Source organism: Nesoenas mayeri (assembly GCF_963082525.1).
Source record: "Nesoenas mayeri genome assembly, chromosome: 2".
Lineage (NCBI taxonomy): Eukaryota > Metazoa > Chordata > Aves > Columbiformes > Columbidae > Nesoenas > Nesoenas mayeri.
The window spans coordinates 25,119,172-25,141,800 of record NC_137543.1 but is presented as its reverse complement, the minus strand read 5'-3'; the positions used below and the strand labels follow the sequence as shown (position 1 = coordinate 25,141,800).

At 39.5% G+C, this 22,629-nt stretch overlaps 1 protein-coding gene across 1 annotated transcript in view; it reads left to right on the top strand.

Annotated features, from left to right (window-relative positions):
- Positions 1-22,629, top strand: part of CPQ (carboxypeptidase Q) — a gene marked incomplete at its 3' end in the record, with an annotated part of 136,473 nt that overhangs the window by 26,696 nt on the left and 87,148 nt on the right. Inside the window, exon 3 of the mRNA XM_080339304.1 lies at positions 11,665-11,872. Within this exon, the coding sequence (XP_080195430.1) occupies positions 11,665-11,872 (208 nt within the window). The remainder of the gene's footprint in view (positions 1-11,664; positions 11,873-22,629) is intronic.

Here is a 22,629-nt window from a genome sequence, read left to right as displayed (position 1 = left end):
TAGGTTATAAAACACAGTTCTACTTCTTAAATTATATGTTACACTACTTTCTAAGTAGATACATTTTTTTTACAGATTTTTCTATTTATATTATTCATGATGTTATATATGTGGTCTCAGTGTTAACATTAATCATTAACAATCAGAAAGATAATTTTCCTGCCTGGTGTTCTCCAGGGAGAAAAATCATTCCTAGTTAGCATTTGAACACCAGGAAGAGAATTCACACTTTTAATTCTGCCTTGCAGTGTTGCACTGAGTGGCCTTCAGTGCTTTCGTATCTTGAGCTCTAAGGCTGTGGGGTGTGTGTGCATGGGGCTGTGAGTGCAGGTGACTCGTGGTGGCTGTCTGGGCAGAAGGGTGACACCCAGGAGCTGGGTGAGGAGGAAGCCTGTGATGCCTCTGATAGCCCTCTTCTCCTGGAGCTACTGGAGGTGAGCTCAGAGAGCCATGGTGTTCCCATGGCTGTCAATTTTCAGGTAGTCTGGAATCTTGTCATGTCCCTAAATCCACTTCACCTTTTCCTCTACCACAATTCATCTGATCTGACTGGCTGTGTGCCCGTATCTCTTGGTTAAGGTCCAAAAGCATTTGTGTATTTAAATTTATGTACATACTATGAAGTAATGATCATTATTGTACATTCCAACAAAAGTCTCCAGCTTGCTACCTTTTTTCTCAACATTTTCCGAAGCATCATGGCTCAGCTAATGAAAAGGAAAGAAAACTGTATTGTTTCAGGCAGTTTCTCTTCCAGCAGTGACTCTCCTAGGCACTCTTTATTAAAGAAATCCATAAAATGTAAGAGTGGGATTGAGAATAATCTTTTCTCTCCCCTTCAGCAGATACTGAAGGAATCAGCATATCTCCAGAATTAAATAACAAGAGCACAAGCCTTCAAACAATAAGCAAGATAGTATGAGTATACAGGATGTATTGAAGAGCACAACAAACTAGATATCTAAAATGAAACAATGAAAAAGTGTTGTCATTTGACAGCAATTTCTCTTTCCCTTTTGAGGAAGGAAAATGGCTTGAATTCTCAAGTATTTTCTCAGGAAATCCCTACGTTCATTCATTTCTTCCTGGCAGCTGCTGTGTGCTGGGTGTTCTTCCTGTGTGCTCTCAAAGAAACCAGCAGCACGGGAAGATCCCCAGAACTGATTCAATGATTCTCCCAACCATGGTTTGCACTGGAAAGACTTTTTTCTTTTCAGCCTGACACTCTTCATTTCCCAAACACAATGCAAATTGCCAGGAAAGGAGTTGTTCAGAGAAAATATGTATCTATTGGGACATTTTGTATTTCATCTGATGCAGATTATGAAGCTTTTGGGAGAATCTGCCACAATCAACAAATGCAGCTGGGCAAAGAATGCTTACACTTGGCATGACATTTTGCTGTGCTGTTCAGTTTTACAGGAGTTATTATAATGTTATAATATGCTTTAAAAATGTATTCTGTTGCTAAAAGAAACTTTCCTGTTGACACTGAGTGTCAAGTTTGAGACAAAAATTGAGAGTATATCTGTAACTTTAAAGCAACAGACAAGACTTACCTGAATTTTGAAAATAAAACATACAATTTATTTTTTTTTATAATGACTTTATCAAATCAGCGTAATACGGTAACAGCTAAAGTATCCATATCATTTAAACATTTGCATTGCATTTCACATTGTGTGAGTGTCATTGTATAATATGTGAACTAGATAGGCAAATATAATGATCAGGTAATGTTAAAATAGTTCTTTTCATGTGACACTACTAAAATCTCTCACTTGAGGGGAAACTAACTGGTACGCCCTCTGTATTATTTTTACTAACATATTTTTTATTCCCTTGACCTGAAATTATTTTTTTTTTACTTGAACAGCAAAAATGTTGGATGATTTAATAGAACATCAAAAAGGAGTTTATTATTCTAGAGACATTAGATCTGTGGGAGTAAAAGAAGCATTTATGTAGTGAGGATGTTTCAGAGTTTCACTTTTCTTCAGAAAATGTAGAGGCTCACTCAGGAAAGTGTCTTGCAGTGGCTTTTGGTTTGCTCACTGCTTGAGACTGAATCCAGTCAGACCCTTTGCTCTTCTCATATCCAGGCTTCTGTTGAAGTTAATAGAAGATTTGCCACTGATTTTCAGTGGAAACAGGGTTATACTCACAAAAAGCACAAAAGATGACTAGATTTCTCTGTTTCCTCTTCTGTTTCATTCTGGGGATTTACTTCCATGCTATCTATGGTGATAATACCTAAGTTATTCTGCTGTCTCTTTTTTACTTTTAAAAGCTCTCTCTCTCTTTTTTTTTTTTTTTAAACATGTACATAGTTGCTTTTAGTGGTAAGATACTGTTCTTTCTCCTGCTGTTTTCAGAGACTTATTTCCCCTCTGTCATTTCCATTCCTTGTGTTTGATTTTTTTTCCCTAGACTACCCTTGTATTCCTTTTGACCTTTAAGCCTCACTTTTTACACTTTAAAAATGTATCTCCATGAGGCTTTGTTTGCATTGCCCCAACCTGTTGTAGGGAAAAGCTATTCCTAAATATGTTTGGGTTTAAGATATGTTTGTTAAGATATGCTGCTCTGAAGGGTGTGTGGCATGGAAAAGGAAGGGAAGAAGAGGGAAAACTCCATCCACATCCTTTTCTATGAGTTTGAAACTTTCCTCTGACTCCTTTCAGACTTCTCTCCCCTCTCTTTACCTCCCTGGTCAGATGATTAAAAGGAAGAAGTTTTATGGTGGGTGAGACCAGTATCCCCCATCCCTACACTTTTCCTTCATCTCACTGAAGAGTGTTGCCTGCGCGTTACCCTTTACCATGACCATCTTTTGAAAGGAGGAGGAACCTCCCTGTGCTGTCCCGTATATTGCATTCCACACCAGAGGAGGCTCAAGTTTCTGGTGTAATTTAATGTACGTGCCTACGTATGGGAGAGCCTGACCTTCCCACTACTTAGTGTCTGCAGTGATGCAGAGACTTGGAAGCACTAATCCAGTGATTGATCCTACCCTGAGAGCTCTGGTGCCTCTTTGCACCTGTTTGTGCCTGATAATTTTAATGTAAGAATTAATTATCAAGAATAGCAAGTGTCATTAAATGGAGGAAGTACGAAGGCCATATCAGTATTCTAGAAAGCTAGCTGTTATTTAGGTTGCTTATGTATTGCTAGGCCTGTGATGCCTCTCTGTCTCAGCTTTCCAAATAATTTTTTTTTTCCTTTGCATTTATTTGTATCCTTCCTGTAGGTACAAAATATAACATCTGTTTCCAGTTAGGGTTTTTTTTTGATTTGTCCTGTGTGCTCACTAGTCTCTGCTGTTAGAGGGGTCACTGAAGATATGAATATGGCTTCTGCTCAATAGGCTGAGAAGCCAGGAGCTGGAGAAAAAAACCAGAAAGAAACCCCGTGAAGCCAGAAGCCTTGCAGCTGCGGGCGATGAGGATTGTCGCTGGCGTTCCCTGCAGGAGCCCTCTGCTAAGGCACCTATGGCAGCGTGCAGCGGACAGCTGCGTTCCCACCAGCCCGCATGTAAACACAGGTGGAGGGAGCTTGGTTGTTCGTACGGAGCAGGAGGAGGCCAAACATGTGTATGGCTTAAATGGTTCCCTCAAGGTATTGTCAGCTGCTGGAGACTCATCCTCATGTCTGTAAGATACAGAAAGTTTATTTTTCAGTGGAAGCGCAGGCGATGCAAACCTCTGTTTCCTACAGACGCTTGGAAAGGACTGTGCTGACTTTTCTGCTTTCCCAGCAGTTGGATAGTCCCGGAGTGGGATTCATTGGACTTGCTTCATTTGATCATTTTACCATTCACAGTTGTTTTCTGCTTCTTGTTTGACAAACCAAATCTAATCTACGCAATTTTAAAAAAAAACTTCTGTGGTTATCACAGAATTCCCTTGGTGTGTGTGGTACTGAATATTATAATGAAATACAAACATATACATGTTAGTTGCATTCTGTAGCCTAGCACATATGTAATTACGTCAAAGCTATTATGCTCGTTTGGTAAAGCCTAATTTTAATGATTGCCTAGCACTGATCAGATAGTTTTCTAGATGTTAATTTAAATGGAGTCCATGTGGTAAGAGTAATGCCACACACCTGTTCAAAGGGAGTTTTCCTTGGTAAGGCAAATAGTTTCTGGAGTCTATCTTACACTTCAGTACACTTGTGCAGATGCTACATCAACTGAGGATTGATACATAGTAATATGGAAGAGACTGCATAACTAGACTCCAAATACTCTAGCCTCAGTAACAGACTGCTATATTATTTAATTCCATATTTGTACCACATCACATTTTTTCTCCTTAGTTTCTTAAAATTTTCTGTGCATATTCGTATTTTGTTTCAATTTTACCAGTCTTACTATTATTTCAGCTTAGTGTAAAACAACAAATCAAATCATACAAAGTCAATACAAGAAGCAAACAATGCAAGAAATCTTGGGACAAATGAAGACAAAGATGCAAAATTAGGCTGTGAATTTATTTATTTTATATTTTGCCAAGTGGCTGTAAATGGGTCTCGATTTTATTTTTAAGAACCTAGTTCTCCTGAGAAGATTAACAATGCTTTTGACATTTTGACTAATTCTGTTTCAGTTTGGCTTCTCTGTCCAGATAGTGATGAGAATCTTGAAAGAATGTACATAGTCTGAGTGCACACAAGGACAAGTTCTGTTTTCTAAGGACTTTATGGTGCTGGAAAAGGGGATTTACTTGAATGAAGTTCAGCCCTTGCCATACTGCTCTTGATGAAGGGAAAGATACAGAAGTGAGGCACTTATGAGTAGCTATTCTCTGTAGCTAAATGTGAGATCAAGGTATATAGCTTCCCTTTTATTTTGCTACAGTGTTTTCCATCACTCCTTTAAAGTGTAAAGCTTTGTATGTGAGGGGATTTTCTGTGTTATTTAGAATATACAAGTGGAAAACTGGAACTAAATTATGAGGAGGATGTGAACCTATTACCAAGAGTAAAGGCTGTGGTCTTGGTATGGCTATAGCTAGTGATTAATATAGTCATGGTTCCATTCAGGAATGTATTTTATTATTTAAGTCAATAATAACAAACCAGCTGACCTGGAATGTTTAGTTTACATGTGGTTGGTGCGGTCACTATGGCCGGGTCCTGTAAAAAATAGGTGGTCATGTATGTAATCACAGTCTCATAATGTGTTTGGATGACTGAATAAACCAAAGATATTTAGATAACATTATCGTTTTGTTTCCCAGCCCTAGATTGCTTTATGAAGTTGGTATGAAGAATTGTGCATTGGGGGGGGGGTGTGTGTGTACACATTATGGCTGAAGCAAATCTTTGTAAGCTTTCATATAATCAAATTTTGTGTGGTGTACTGAGTTTTTTTGTTTGTTTCTTGCTTTTTGTTTTGTTTGGGTTTTTTGTTGTTGTTGTTGTTGTTGTTTTGGGGGTTTTTTTTGTTTTTTTTAGTCATATTAGAGTTCTTGTAATATCATGCTGACTTCTCCCTTTAGGAGATTGCTATCTTTGCCCAATGCTTCAACTTGAGATGTGTTTTCCATCAGAGCATCCAGTTTAGCTTGAAGCACTGGTTCGCAGACAGTTTATTTGTCCTTGGGCATTTTAACTTATCTTTGAGATAAGGGTTGGTAGTCCGGGAACTAAGCAATGAAGCATGCAAGGTCAGCCACCACAGGACCAAGAGTTACAGCTGAGCTGACGACAGCAGCTCATCTTTTCATCCACACCTTTTAGTTTCTCCACATTTGATTGTTTTACTCAGAGGAGAAACTAATTAGATGCCTGTTGACTTTTTTATTCTTCCTTTACACTTTTCTGTAAGATGTAAGCCACATCTGTTTCTTACTCGTCATTTGATTTGTGCTTCTAACAGAGAGAATGCTTCATTTTTGTAGCCTTTCCTCTGCTTTGTTATTCAGATTGTGATACTTCTCTTAAATACTTTCCAAGATGTGACATCTAGAGGTTTTTCAAGAGCAAAACCCAACCACTTTATTTATCTGAATCTTGTCAGCTCTTGATCAGGGATGTCAAGACCAAATGATGATGAGTTTTTATTAACATTAATAAGTTTATAAAGGATTAATCTAGCTAGAGGTGTTAATTTTTTTTGAGTAGTCTAAATATGGAGATGAGGTAGATGTAAGATCAGAACATGTGCTTTTGTTAAATAGAATAATAATAAAAGAACCACCCACACCCTCTCCTCTACTAAACACCAAACTGTGGTGTTGGAGTAAGAGTATGTTAGATATTAAGTGGCCTACTTACCTTTGAAGTTTTGTAAAATGAACGCGGGCTTTGCTGGATGACAACTTTTTCAGAGGGAGTGTGGGCTGGAGGAAGCAGGAGCCGACGTCGCTCCCAGGTGTGGGTGGGAGATTCCAGAACTGCACCTTGCGCGCCTGTGGGTACCAGTGTTGCAAAGACAAATGCTAATTCTGAGTCAGGGTTGCTTTGTGATCTCCCTAGCTGGTTTTATGTGATGATTCCCTTTCCTTTCCTTTCCCTTTCCCTTTCCCTTTCCCTTTCCCTTCCCCTTCCCCTTTCCCTTTTCCCCTTTCCCCTTCCCCTTCCCCTTCCCCTTTCCCCTTCCCCTTCCCCTTCCTCTTCCCTTTCATCTTTGCCCTGTTTTCAGCCAAACTCAGGACCGCTTCTCTCTATCTTAATCTGTTACACACAGAGTCTGCTAGTAATTTCTTTTCCATTTTGTTTAGTTAATTCTTGCTCAGGTCTTGCCATATGGTCAGCAGCTTTTCCAGGTTTTGGTTATCTTTGGATAAAAGGCGCTTAATTAATTTTAATTTTTTTTATGTGCTCTTTGACACTTTATTAAGCAATTTATTATCTAGATGTACTTCACACATGACATGTCTTGCATTCATGTAGACTTTAATCAGTTATATCCCAGGATGCTTAGTGTCTGCTGCAAATGTTTTCTACGTGAGTTCATCTTGCAGCATTACGGATATACAGGGCTGGGATATTGTCTTGTGCTTTTGTACTGATAACGCTTAGGACCCATTTCCCTTTTTGTAGCAATTGTTTAGACAGTCAGCCATTCCCTTCAGGTCCTGGCATCATCTCAATAGTTGTTGCCTCTACCTGCCTGTACTAAAAAGTCTTAATTTGGGTAGTTAATTTTACTGTTATAATCTTGGCAAGATAGTGGTTTGAGCATAAAAATGGCAAGACAAACGGGTAACTTCAAGGTTTAGCTTTTGGGCTAGCAGGTGTAAGTTTTGTACATGCAAACATTCATTCATTTGAGGTGTGTAAGCATGCATGTGTCTCAGTGGATTGTCAGCAGCTTTATTCACAGTTTTGGTAGAGCGTTGGGACTGAGCATCCAAAAGACGTGTAATTGCTACTTATATTGGAGAAGAAAATACAGTTTTAGGGGTTTCTTTTGTTGAGCATCTGGGAAATAACAAGGGGAGTGAAATCAATACAGGTGGTGATAAAATTTGAATGACTGCAGTTCATTGTACAGGGTATGTTAGTACTAAGACATATTCTTGCCAGAAGACACAGGTGAATGGTTTATTTTAAAATTAGCAGAAACTGTTTCTCCTCAGTTGTTGAATGTAGGGGATTTTTGGAACATTAATACATGAAATTGCAATCTCTTTTTTTTTCTTTTTCACAGATGTTATTTTACGTTTTTTGGTTAACATGCTTGGTACATCACCAAGCACTCAAATATTAAACAAATGCAGCAAATTGTCACAGTTTAAAAGTGGGGGTGAGCGGGGTGCTTGTGTGTTTGTTGTTTTGTTTTAGTTTTTTGTTTGTTTGCTTGTTGGGTTTGTTGTTGTTGTTGGGATTTTTGTTTTGTTTTGTTTTGTTTTTTTACAGGGACAATAGGTTCTGAGTACCAGGGTAACTGTTATTTTGAAGGTCACCCAACCTGCAGAGCTGATGAGAAGGGGCACAAGCCTTTGTATGAGGTTCAGGCATAAACAACTGGGATCAATAACTTCCTAAACTGTTCCCAGCTAATAAACAGATTGGTCTGCACTCTGAAGCAGCTCCCATAAGACCTCTCTAACTGATTTCTACTATTTCCTTTTCAAATAAACATTTATACATATCTACTCTGGGGGTTATACTATTGATTACAATATGACTTATTATTGAGAAGTTTTATTATTCTAAACAAATGGAACTGAGTAATCGCTCCCATTTTACCTAATCTGTATCCTTACAAAGTGGATTTCTCCATTCCTCTTCACCACATCTGCTCCAGGAATTAAGTGGTTTTTTTCCAGTTTAGAAGACTTAGATATCTTCCTTTTTTGTTTGTTTGTTTGTTTCAATGTATAAAAATAGGTGTTTGCTACTGTAAGTAGGCTCATAGGTAAAGATTTTTGTGTATTGGACATGGATCTGGGCAAACAACTTTAGGTGGCCCTGCTTGAATGGGGAGCGGGGTTGGATCAGATGAGCTCCAGAAGCCCCTGTCAACCTCAACCATTCTGCAATTCTGTTATTAATACATGGATAAATAGTTTAAAACTTGTAACAGCTGATGTGAATAACGTCTGTAATCTGGTTTGAAAGCTTCAACTCTAGCCCTTCATAGGGTAACACGTAGGTGAAGATATGATTTAGCTTTAGAGATTTCCTTCAGCAACTTAATTCACTGGAATTTTGCTGATAAAATCAGAATTTAGTAACTGAGACAAATAATCACATAGCATATTCATAAGAATGTTGAAGAAGCCTCTAGATCATTGAATCATAGAATGTCCTGAGTTGGAAGGGACCCACAAGGATCATCAAGTCCAACTCCTGTCCCTGCATATGGCAACCCCACAGTTCACACCATGTGTCTGAGGGTGCTGTCCAGTCTCTTCTTGAACACTGTCAGGCTTGGGGCCGTCACACCTCCCTGGGGAGCCTGTTCCAGTCCTCCACTACCCTCTGGGTGAAGAACCTTTTCCTAATGTCCAACCTGGCACATCTTCCTGCCATTCCCTTGGGTTCTACCGTTGGTTTCCACAGAGAAGAGATCAGCACCTGCCCCTCCTCCTCCCCTTGTGAGGAAGCTGTAGCCACGATGAGGTCTCCCCACAGTCTCCTCCAGGCTGAACAAACCAAGTGACTTTAGCCGCTCCTCATGCGGCTTCCCCTCTGAAGCCATCACCAACTCCATAGCCCTCTTCTGGACACTCACCAGTAGCTTTATATCCTTTTTATCCTGTGGTGCCCAGACCTGCATCCAGTGCTCCAGGTGAGGCCGCACCAGTGCAGAGCAGAGCGGGACAATCACCTCCCTGCCTGGCTGGCCATGCTGTGCTGGATGCACCCAGGACACGGTTTGCTCTCTTGGCTGCCAGGACACACTGTTGGCTCATGTTCAACTCACTGTCGACCAGAACCCCAGATCCTTCTCTGTGGAGCTGCTTTCCAGCATCTCGACACAGGGTTGCCGTGTCCCAGGTGCAAAATCCAGCACTTGCTGTTGTTGAACTTTGTGTGGTTGGTGATTGCCCAGTTCTCCAATTTGTCCAGATCCCTTTGCAGGGCCTCTCTTCCCTTAAGAGTGTCAACAGCTCCTCCCATTTTGTGTCACTGGTCATTCTCTCAAGTCCTTCATCCAAGTCATTTACAAAGACATTGAAGAGCGCTGGCCCTAAGATGGGTCCCCACAGAACCCGGTAGTGTCTGGTCGCCAGCCCAACATGACCCCATTTACTAGAACCCTTTGAGCCCGGCCCATCAGCCAGTTGCTCACCCACTGCACTGTGTGTTTGCCCAGCTGTGTGCTGGACATCTTGTCCAGCAGGATACTGTGAGAAACAGTACCAAAGGTGTTACTGAAATCCAAAAAGATCACATCAACTGACTTCCCTTGGTCAACTAGGTGGGTAACCTTGTCATAGAGAGAAATTAAGTTGATCAAGCAAGACTTTCTCCTCATGAACCCATGCTGTTTGCGACCAATGACAGCATTGTCTTTCAGGTGTTTTTCAATAACTCCCAGAATAATCTTCCCCATAATTTTGCCAGGCACAGAAGTGAGACTGACAGGCCTGTAGCTGCTGGGGTCATCCCTGTTGGATTTCTTGAAGGTTGGAACAAAGTTTGCCAGCTTCCAGTCAACTGAGACCTCTCCAGATTCCCAGGAGCACCGAATATTTTATGTATTGTGAAAACACCTCTGGAGTACTGACTGAAATGTGAGAATTACAAAGTAGACCTGAAATAAAGGCTTGCAGATATATTATTTCAGTTTACAGATGTACTGCAAGGGATGGCCTGTACTGGAGATCTGCTTATTCAGAGTTTTACCCTAATATTTCTATGTGTAGTTCTAATATTTTATTTTATTTTTTTTAGGATTTTGGACATGTAATTGTATACCAGTCGATTTCCGATCATTAATTGCAGTATCAGAATGGTTATCAATTGTTCATTGAGTCTGTCCTCTTGAAACAAAGAATATTTTTATTCCCGTTTTACAAGTGTGAAATGAAGGCAATGAATCATTTAGTATTGGGAGTATTTGTAAATTTGGGTATACATCTAGATCCTGATTTATCTTTTTTTTCCACGTGTGGTTTTTTTTCCGCTGTATTTGGCTTTATATACAACTTCACTTTAAAAGCATTGGCTTCAGCTGCAGCTGTAATGCTCAGGACTTCTGCAAGTCAGATCCAAAGATCTCAACAGAAGCACCATAAAATGAGAAATGTGTAAATCGTGGCCAAATGTGAAAAAAAAAAAACCAAAAACCATGAAAGGAACTTGTTAAGGACCTTGTCTATTACCTTTTAGCAATCGTGATGTCAGATGTGGAACTGCACACTCCAGTTAGCTCTGGGTGCAGTGGTGGTAGAAGAAGCCTCTAGAAGGGAAATAATTATTTTAAATAGTTATGAAATTGTCTGCAGCTTTTTGAGAGGAAAGAATAAGTCACTCCATATCCCTCTGTGAATGTCAGAGGAACTATGTGATTATTTTTTGTTTACTTTATTTTCCCTTTTTTTATTTCCACAAGGCATAGCTATTCCTAAATGGAAGACACTGAAGCCTTATATCTAGTGATGCTTTCTTTTTGTTATTGTTTTGTTTGGTTTGGGTTTTTTTCATTCATTTTGGTCTACAGGTAGTGATTGAAATCTTGAGTATACTGAGAACAAATAAATGTGCATTTTTTTATGATCTCATTGTGTTATTTTTCCTGAAGTTTCTCATACTAGGGCTCTTCAAAATAAATCTCCTGTCTGATGTTGCAATAGCTGAAATAGTGAATTTTAATTTCATTACTTGTCACAGGGGAAAAATGCACTTCTTATGAACTGTACACTTACTGGCTTTTCATTGCTTTTCTTCCTGATAAAGCACTGAAGGAAAGTGGTATCGGAATATTTACTAATGCAACGTCAAAACATGGTAATGACCTAAATAGAGTTGACATGCAATAGCTTTCCAGACCTGTGGAATGGTAACAGGGGGATGTTCTGGTTAGTATAAAAATACTTGATGTATTTTATCAAAAGGTCTATTTAAAAATAGTTAATCTATCCTTTTTGAGAGTCTGCTGGCGATGGCAGTGAAAGTATTTTTAATAATTTTATAATAATGATAATAATTTACAGAGCTAAGTTGTCAACGCTGTGTTATTTTTTTTTCTTTTCACAGCCCACATACTGGGTGGCAGAATTACCAGCCTGACGTGCCCCGCATTCCCACTGCTTGCATCTCTGTGGAAGATGCTGAGATGATGTCACGGATGTCTTCCCGGGGCACTAAGATTCTTGTGCACCTGAAGATGGGGTCTAAGACCTATCCATACTCTCCTTCCTTCAACACTGTGGCAGAGATAGTTGGAAGCAAGTATCCAGAGCAGGTGAGTGACAATATACAAAAAGAATGAAAAAACAGACCCAAAGTACAGCCCTTCCTAAGAAATCCCTCAAATGAGTAACTCCTGTTTACCTGCTCTTCTACATTTCCAACATCTTGGCTTTTCAGTCTTTTTCAGGTAGCAGGTGTGAAACCACCTGACTCAGTTCTAACATACTAAGATGTATTTAGGAAACTATAAGAATTACTGTGTTCTAATAGGAAATTCAACTAAACTCCTTTTTTTTTCCCTGGCTTAAAAGTCACTTTAAATAGTAGCATCTGCAGAGGTTTACAAAGAAGCGTGTATGTAAGCAGAAGTAAAATCCTAGCACTGTAACAAATACAATTATTGTTTTAAATAAAAAGTAGTAAGTTACGGTTTCCATAAGGATTTGTGCTTGGGCTTTGCTTATTGTTCTGTTAATTATCTTCAAGTGGTTTCCTGATGAAGCAAATAAGCCCAGTTCTGCTGTCTGGAAAGAAAACTGTTTGCCTGAGTTTCTCCTCAAATGTAAAAGTGAAGGCAGGATGTCAGTTTAACTTTTTTGAAGATGGTTTTTCCTGTGCAAATCATTGCTGCATTTAGCAGGAGTTGTACATGTGCTAGTTTGGAATAAACCACTCATGCCTAAAAAGTATCTGCATATTCTGTTTGAACACTAGTTAATCCTAAATTGTTGGTTTCCATTTTAAGACTTCTTGCTTTCCCTTTTCTTCCAAATTCCTAGCCAAAAATCATACAAACTAAATTTGTGCTGCTGAAGGATTTGTGCCTGGTATCAGGTCTTCTATGTCAGTTTACAACACGGAATAAATTTTCTGGTGGGATGGTTTGTGAAAATGCTGATGTAACCTCCATTACAGCAGCACTAGAAATTGCTGCTACAGTACATTTACTGAGACATGATTCTTTTTTAAAGCAGTGTAGCTTTCTAACTACAACGGAAAATAACAATTATTATCTCTGTCTTTTAAACCAAGCCTAGCTCTTAAAAGATTGTGTCTTTTCTGAGATCTTAGTTTTGGAGCTCTGGCTCCTCAATGTGAGCATGAATATATGGTTTCAGAGGCTTGATAGCTGGGCAGGGAAAAACTAACTACCCTTACGGCTGATTGGTTTACTACCATTACCTATGAGTCTGGGCTCATGAAACATATTTACCAGGTTAAAGACAATGCCCCAACTTCTAAATTAGGGTTCAGTTAATTTAATTTTATGTGATCTGAATTTTTAGCCATGCTTCTAACCAGCTAATCGGCTATCTTTTCTGAATTATGTTAGGTGTATTTCAAAATTTGACCTTTCTGTTCAGCATCCAAATGTAACCTTCAAAGATGTGTTAAGGTGCTTGCCTGTACTTGATTCTTCTCTTTGCTATCCTGCTCTGTTTCTTTAAGTACTGAGATGGATTGGGATCTCTTCACTTCTTCCGCTGAGCAGCTCAGTTTTTTGAAACACTGAGTAAAGACTTATTTAAAAGCCCCCTGCTGATGTTAATGGGAGTGGTAGTGGACACACTTTGAAAATGTAACCAAGAAACAGAAAAATAAAACAAGTGAATGTTTAGGTTTTTTAGTACTTTATTCCTCTTGGAGCCTTAATGGGTGCTTCACCGTGCTCATTCCACTGTGTTACTCTGGTAAAAATGGGAACCATCTAGCTATTTAGGCAATAAAATACATTGTAGACCCAAACTCTTACAATGCCTTTTATGCCAAAGTGTTTCAAAATGCAGTACAAATTCAGGGGAATTAAAAGGTGCCATTTCCACAGGCCAAAATTTCAATTTAAGTTTTGAATTGAAACAAAAGCAAATCTGGATCTCTGAACTCTGGGTGAGAAATCAGCAGCGGGTGGTATCGCTCTTACAAAGGTCCAAAGCAAAACAGCTTGAAATTAAGCTGGAGCCTGTGGAACGTAACTGGTCACAGGTATTGCAGCAAATTATAAGTTAAAAAACTGGAACTTAATTGAAAATGAGGGTCAGTGTGGGATACTGAAGAAGTCTGGTGAGGAGTGATACAGTTCTATATGTAACTGCATGTTATGCATGTTTGTGTTCATTTATATATTAACAAGAATTTAATTTACTGCTTGATTTATATGTAATTTGTTAATTCCTCCTGTGAGATTTTAGCATGTTTATTAAAAATAATCAGCAAGAACAGAAATCATCTTTCTCAAAAAATTTCTGTTACAAGCCATGCTGTATATTCTTACTAAAGTCCTTGAAAGAGAAAAATTAGTTATTGTTTTTTCTTACCTGTTTTTCATTTTGTTTTGTTTTGTTTTTTCTTTCTTTGACTGTTCTTGCAGCATGTCCAGTTCAGTCCTTCCTTTTGAACATATTTTTCCAAGGATTTTGTGTGGATTCTTGCATACAGCAATGGAGGGAAAAAAGTAAAACTAGAAAAATGTTAAGGAAAACAAAAAAATAAAAGTCCTTTAAATACTTCTGACATATTTTTCCACATTTTCCGTATTTTTGCTTGATTTTAGACTTAGCGTTCTTAAAGTCTTGTAATAGACACTTGGTTTTGCTGTTGCAAGAAATGTTTTATATCACCAAAATCATATCATCATACTTAGAATTTTCAAACTTGCAAACCTGTGTTTAGGCATCTATGCTTAACTTCAATACATTTACATTTCTGAATATCTTAAAGCAGTAAAAGAAATAGAATTACTTCATTGTGAAGCAACAAGCTCTCAGGCATGCATTCTTCCTCAGAAGTGATGATGTGACATGGGTGCAGATGTCCTGTTGCTTCCCGAGGCAGCTCTGCACCCAAGGCACCCAGGTACTTTTGAAAAGTGAACCCACTGATACTTCAGGTTTCTGTTCTGATTTCCCCTTTCTGTTCAGCCAGCCAGTAGCAGTAAGCAAATGCTTTAGCACAAATTGCTTTGACTAAGAAAAATGAACTTTGAAACCTACTGTAAGTTGCAACTTTGCACTACTGAGTTTTCAGGTGGTGTAGAAAGCATCTGAAGAGAACAAGGAAATGGGTTTTGTCATGCTGTCAGTAAAGCTTAGTGTCTCACCAAGGTGTCATCCCTTCTGAGTGAGGGAAGGGCTGCTCTCCCCAGACAGGACCCTCGCTAATGTCAGCACGGGCATGACCGTGCATGTTCTGAGCAGAGACATCTCTCCACCATCCTTGCTGCCAGTCCTGAGGTCCTTCTGTAGTGCCTGCTGAGGCCTGAATCCCCATAAATGCCCAAAGGAGGTGAGCCTGTGTCTGTGAGATAATGAGTTCAAGATCAAACTTTTCTTCATATAAACTGGTTGGAAGCAGTGGGACCAAACATGCTATGACTTGATGCCCTGGCAGCCTTTCTGAGCTTGGGTTCACATTCTCACGGTGCTTAGGACAGCAATGAGAGTGGAAAACCTGTGGGTTGTGGGGCTTAACATATTTAAGCCTGTATGATTGCTGACAGTTGAGCCGAAGAGTCTGTGAAATGAGAAAGGTTATGGTAGCAGAAACTGCTGAGCTCCAGGCTGTTGTGGGTCAGAGACATTTGCAGTCCATGCCTGGCTTCTATCTTGGAGAAGGAGTTTTTGAAGCACACTGCTGAACCCTGGACAATGCTGTTAGCATCCTTTTGTACTGTATTGTGTACTGGTGAGATGTTTTATTTAAACTATGTAAGTCGACACTGGAGTCTGACTGACTGAGAATTTCACAAGTTAACTAATGTGGTTTTCATTTGAAATTCAGGCAGAGCTGGCAGTAAAACATGTTTGTCTTCTCATTTTAATGCAGATGTAACATGATTGGTCTTAAAGCGCAGAAGCAACCGTTCCCATCTCTGGGGAAATGCTATAAATAGTGGTTGTTTCTTGTTAGTCTGTCTTCAGTGAACCTAATGTGCCAAACATGGAACCACGAAATACATCATCAACTGAAAAGATATCAAAGTGGTTAAAGAGATAACTCTTCTGTAATCCTGACTTTCAGTATCTTTCCGCGCTGTATATTTCCTGGTTTGCAGTGCTGTTTTACTTATCTTGCAGTTACTAAGAGATGGGAAAACTGTTTCCTAAGTGTATAAAAATAAAAGTACATAAATTTAATGGTTGCTCATTATTCTGTGATCTAGCATAAATACTGTAGAGCACAAACAGAGAGGTTTGTAAGTGACTTTTTTGAAATCCTGAAGAGCTGTTCCAGGAATTCACTTTACACTGCTTTTTTGCCTCCTGTTTTTATGGATTGCCATATCTACAAAATGTACCATTTGAAAAGTGATTATTTTGAATACCACAGGCATAAAAGCCCATTGAATGTGTTGTAGATCTGAGCCAAGTTTGGACACCACTTTGAAAGTAGCAGTCCTAGGAATGATCTGAGAAACAGAGATGCTAAGGTAATAGATTGTGAAGTTCTTTTCCAATCTGTGATTCATGTAACAGAACCTGTTCTGTAAAGAAAATAGCAGCTTATTTACCTTTTCATTCTCCTTTCTTTCTCTGTTTCATAAATCAGCTCTCTCTTTGGAATTTGTGATACTGGGCAAAGCTCCAGGGAACAAGAGAACATGAAAATTGTCCAGACTTCTGAGCCTGTTAGGCAGTCATGCACATAAGGGAAGAAATAATTTGTAGACCAAAAAAAAAACCCAAAAAACCAAACAATCCAACCCCAGGAAAAAAAACCAAACCAAACCAAAACACGACTTCTCTGAAGATGTGTAATACTCAGTACGATGTTGTTTTATGGCCTGGCATCAGTTCTACATATGTTAACAAAATGTCTATCCATTAGCCCTTTGATGTGGCTTCCAGATATCCCTATGCTCAAACTAAATCATGCATACAATAGAGCTTTGAGTAGAAATGTTTTAAGAGCCTGGTGCCATCAGGTTATGGCTCCATTATCACATTTTCTCCATGTGGATTGTTTTGCTTTTCATTCCAAAATGCTGAAGGGCTTTTAAGTGCACTTCTGTGAGCCTTTCTCCTGTGACTGTAAGCTGATGCCTGCCACTGGTACAATTTAAGAGAACTGGAAAGAATTTAAGAGATTATTATGTAGGCTGGGTTTTGAGAGTGCCAGCCCATTACTTTATGATAGCGAACTGATGGAAAAGAAGAAGAAAGAGAAATGGTGGAAAGAAAAAAGAGAGTGGGTGAAGAAGGAACATTGTTAGCAAATGTTTTATTTTCTTTCAAGTGTTTGTATCAGTACTCTCTGACAGAAGTAGTACCCTCTGTGTGTGTGTGTTTTATTAGTAACAGAACTTTGTACTTTTAATTGGGGGGGTTGTTTTTATAGCATGCCTTGTGGGAGTGGCAATACTGTTGTCATTTGTTTTTAAACAGAGGTCTTGTCATAACAAAAGCAGTCAAATTAATATGAAACTGATATGGAGGAAAATTTTACTTGTAACTTGACCATTTTATTTTTTTTTCTTTAAACTGCCAGAAGGCCTACAAATTTTAAGTCTAAAGTGCATTCCAAATTTCGTGATGTAGAGCTTGGCAAATCTAAAACTTGAATTGCCCATTTAAAACCCAAGATCTGTCAGAAAGCATTTAATTCGATTGGGGAGAACTTGGCAATAGTTTGCCTTCTGACTTCGAATGACCAATATGTCCTAAAGTAGGCATGTTTTATGGAAACCTCAGTGTCTGGATATGCAACAAAGGCATCTTCTAAGTGATTTGTACGTATATGGCAGACGTTGTTATGGGGTGACAGTTAAAAAACATTGTACTACTTAGAGTGTGTGTCTGAAATACTGGTGGAACAAATAAATTTGTGAATGTGGAAAAAAGATTCAAAACAACTTTCAGCTTTTAAAAAATTATTTTCCTGATATAATTTTACTAGAAGGCATCAGGTCAGGTTCACCAGCGTAATGTGACCTTTGTAATGTTCAGATGTTTTAAAAATTACTTAGACCATATCTGTATATGGGGCAGCTGAGAGTGGACGAGAGAGCCAGGGTGGCAACAGCCTCTGCTGATCTTGGGGACACCTGAAGTTGCTCTGTCTTTCAGCTTGGTGATGCCAGAGCAGAACCAAGGGATGTGCAGCTCTTTGAAAGGGACCTCCTCTTGCCAGCTAAGGCACAGTCGCAGTTGCTGCAAATGAGCTATTGAAAAACTATTGAAAAATGTACTGGCTTTTACTTACCATCAACCCCTGGTCTCCAGAGGGAGCAGAACCTTCTTAGAGTGTGCTGACTCAGCGTGCTGGCACACAACTGGTGATATCCTAGGTCACTGCAGCACCAGGGTGACAGTGACAAGGGATGAGGACATCTAGGTGGCTCTGAGTTTGGAGGCATTGAGTGCTGCTGTCACCCTGCTATACATGTTCCATTTGGATTCTCGTTATGTAAGCTCAGACAGCGTGCTTTCTGCTTTTCTCTGAGCTTGGGTATAGATATCCCTGCATACATGTCAGTTGGCTGCCTACCCCAGCCCCTTTCTCCTCTTGAATCCAGTCTGGTGTCAGCCAAAGCTACTGGCTAGGCCTTTCCTCCAGGCACTGCTCTTTGGAGAGTTTGGTTGGATGTGAACTTCTCTGCTTCTTAAACTGCAACCAGCTAAGTTGGAAATTAGGAGCTAAGCATGAACATTTAGGGTATTTGTTCTAATGGTCAGCAGATTTATCTGAGCACACAGTTTTGTAGTCCTTTTGATGATGTGAGTATAAGCAGATACACTGCAATATTTTTTATTTGACCCATTCCTTTGTTTCTACTCCCACACAGCAGTTTAAAGAATTACTGTGGGATCTTATTTCAGTAATAATTTACAAATACGCATAGAATTTACAGAATGGTTGTGAAAGCTTTTTTCCTCCACATTGAAAAAGTTATCATCTCAAATTACACTGGATCCTTCTTGCATTTGAACACATAAGAGTATCTAAAAGGTAGTCCTGGGTTTGGCAGATATGGTGCTTGCCTGAGGCATGAAGTAAGAAACCACAATATTGAGGAGGAAGGAGGAAAGAAGCTATATTGTAGTTTTCATTATGAATAAGTAGGTGACAGAAACACTAGTGCTAAGTGTCATGGGTTAGTTCAAAAAGAACTATTCATTACAGAAGTAGTCAAATAGCTGTAATAGTATGTGTGTATTTGTCAGGTGCAGACTGGTTGCTTGACCTTGTACAGCAGAAGTACGACTACCAAGTTTGTTCTTGTCCTACTGAGTCTGCAGGCTAGAAAATGAGTACAGTGCTAAAAAAATACTTCTTTTCCATGCAAGAATAGAAATCTGCATGTCCAAGAGTGTGTACTCTCACGGTACTGTTCAATATATTCATCAACAACTTGGATGAGGGAATAGAGTGCACTGTCAGCAAGTTTGCTGATGACACCAAGCTGGGAGGAGTGGCTGACACGCCAGAAGGCTGTGCTGCCATCCAGAGAGACCTGGACAGGCTGGAGAGTTGGCTGGGGAAAAAATTAATGAAATATAATTAGGGGAAGTGTAGAGTCTTGCATCTGGGCAGGAACAACCCCAGGTTCCAGTATAAGTTGGGGAACAACCTGTTGGAGAGCAGTGTAGGGGAAAGGGACCTGGAGGTCCTGGTGGGCAGGAGGATGACCATGAGCCAGCACTGTGCCCTTGTGGCCAGGAAGGCCAATGGCATCCTGGGGTGTATTAGAAGCGGGGTGGTTAGTAGGTCAAGAGAGATTCTCCTTCCCCTCTACTCTGCCCTGATGAGACCACATCTGGAATATTGTGTCCAGTTCTGGGCCCCTCAGTTCAAGAAGGACAGGGAACTGCTGGAGAGAGTCCAGTGCAGGGCAACAAAGATGATTAAGGGAGTGGAGCATCTCCCTTATGAGGAAAGGCTGAGGGAGCTGGGTCTCTTTAGCTTGGAGAAGAAGAGACTGAGGGGTGACCTCATTAATGTTTACAAATATGTAAAGGGTGAGTGTCACGAGGATGGAGCCAGTCTCTTCTCGGTGCCAACCAATGATAGGACAAGGGGCAATGGGCACAAACTGGAACACAAGAGGTTCCACTTAAACTTGAGAAGAAACTTCTTCTCAGTGAGGGTGACAGAGCACTGGAACAGGCTGCCCAGGGGGTTGTGGAGTCTCCTACTCTGGAGACATTCAAAACATGCCTGGACACATTCCTGTGTAACCTCATCCAGGTGTTCCTGCGCCAGCAAGGGGATTGGACTGGATGATCTTTTGAGGTCCCTTCCAATCCCTAACATTCTGTGATTCTGTGATTCTGTGTGCGGGTGGGATGGAGAAGGCTGTTTGACACAAATTCAGAGATTCTCACACACAGAACCAATGCAGAGGAAGACCTGACAGTGGAATTTTAGACGGTGGACAGAGCTAACACTGTTAATGAGATGAAGGGGAAATGCTAAAAGCAGTGAAATCTAAAGTGTTCAGGCTGGGCTCAGGTGAAAGAGGGAAAGAACTTGGTCTGCTCAGTCACACTGAGATACTGACAGTAGAGATGTTTTGCTAAGAAACGTGTGTTTGCAGCAGCTGAGAGCAATGGTTACTCAAGGGTGTAGCAGAGCACTTGGCAGAGTTCATGGTGTTAGTGGGCAGGGAAGCAGCATTCTTGGGAAATGCTGAACCAGCCACAGAACTGTGGGTAGACTTATTAGGGTTTCATACGTCATGTTGCTGCTTCGTGAGAACTGGGAGTGGGGAGAGATGCTGACAATGATAAGCTGGCCACAGTTGGCATGGTCTTTAAGAGAATGAGTCCGAAGACCTTGGTTTGCTTCTTTAGTACACACTTCAAACTGTTGATATCAGTTTCTTCTATCTTTTTATACTACTGTTACATAGTTTTTATACAGTCTCATTGGCCTAGGAGAGCCCTAGGCTTCCGAGACCTGAAAGGCCTTGCGCTTTGCCATTGTAGCTTGATCGTAAATGGAGACACAACAATGCAAAAGTATGTATTATGGTTTGGCAAAGCAAAATACCCTGTAAAGCATGTTATACCAGTAAAATTTGTCCAAAACAATTGTTAATAAAATGTTAAAGATCTTGTGAGGCTGGCAGGCACTAATCTTAATTAAATCAAAGAATTAGTTTTGTTTATAGAGTTTCTCATTATACTTATACCAACAATATATCATGATTTAATATATAATTTATCTACAGTTTCATTGTGGACCAATATAATTCTAATTCATTGTAACAGGTAAATGCAAATTTTGGACAAGTTCCTGATTTACATGGTTGACTTTTTTCAGTAGCACCTGTCAGAAAAGCAACTGGTTTATGTGTTTAGGACTGAGATCCCCTTTCTTCATTATTGAAGTTGCAAAGAAAAAAAAAAAGCATCTTACAGCATCTTTAACAGAAAATGTATTTTGTATCACAGGTTCTGTAGGTTTTACTTCTTTATCTATGCTGAAAAGTATATTCCTCACAGTCTTAATTTGTTTATCCCACTTTGTTGTTTATTTCATAGGCTGTTTTACAAATATGAAAACAAATAAACGAAAATGTGTATTCTTCTGGTAGTTACATAGTCCCTTGACATCTGATTTCTGTCACAGTATTTGAATTTACAAACATTATTGTGAAATATTAGTCTCAAGAACAGAGTACAGAGTCCCAATATAAATTACTCAGAAAAAAATCCCTGTGTCCTATTTCATCTAATCATACACAAATTATCATAGATAGGGTGGAGAATGGAGTAATATCATGATGTAAGATGACATCATTTGTAAACCATACTGCTTTAGAAATTGCACCAAATCTGTGGGTTTTTTCTAGAGTGCATATAAGCAAATAAAACCACATTTCCTTGTGTTTTAAATGTTTCAGCTCAGCAGGGAAGAATATTAATGGTGTCTCAGTACTTCTGTTTTCCTTAAAATTCTGGGTCTGATCTAATGATCATCGTGCTTACTTTCTGCTTTCAGTGATGTCAGCTGGACAAAAATTTTCCTCATCCCCTCCATATGCCAAGTTTAATGTGCTGCTTATGGGAGAAGGTATTTCATGAAATATTCCTCCACTCTAATGGAATTTGTTGCTGTAAGCTACATATATATGATAGTTTTAGGACACCTTCTTCTGTGGCGTGCTACTCAGCAGAGTAGGGCATATTCTACTGTTCCAAGGGGGAAATGTCTGTCATCCAGCTTCTTGGCAGGAGAGTGATTACTGAGCTCTAAAACATTATGTTCTCCCTCCTCTTCTTTCCGTTCTCAAATAGTCAGGAAGAGAACCTGAGATCACATTATTCTTTGTGAAGGAAAGGAAAAACAAAATCTGGAGCTGTTGACAAGTATGTTCCTCTCTGTCTTATCTTACAAGTGGATACAACAGCTCGTGGTCTGTTCTGCTTCTATGAGTTTGTTTCTTGGCATTGTAAACCTGAAGTCAGAGATGTCTTGGATTTATGTTCTCCACTTCTGCCTGAAGTCAACTGACCTCAGTTTATATGCTAAAGTGCTTCAGAGATCTATTCACTTTGCTGGAATTAATGTTCAGATGATACTTTATTTGACTGTCTCTTAACACGTTCTGCAAGTTGTTCTGCAAGTCTTTCTGGAAGAGTGCAGCTGTTATACTGTGCATATAAATAGGCTATAGTTAATAAGCCTATTTATAGCAAGCCCAAGTCAGACAATTTTTTTCCCATTCATTAGAGTTTCCAACCTTCAAACAAGTTTGACAAAATAATTGGATTGCACCCTTACCCATTAAGTATGGTGCATTTACTTTCTCATTGATTAATTTGGTAGTTTAATTAAAAATTGCCTGGGCAAGTTTAAGTTCTGAAT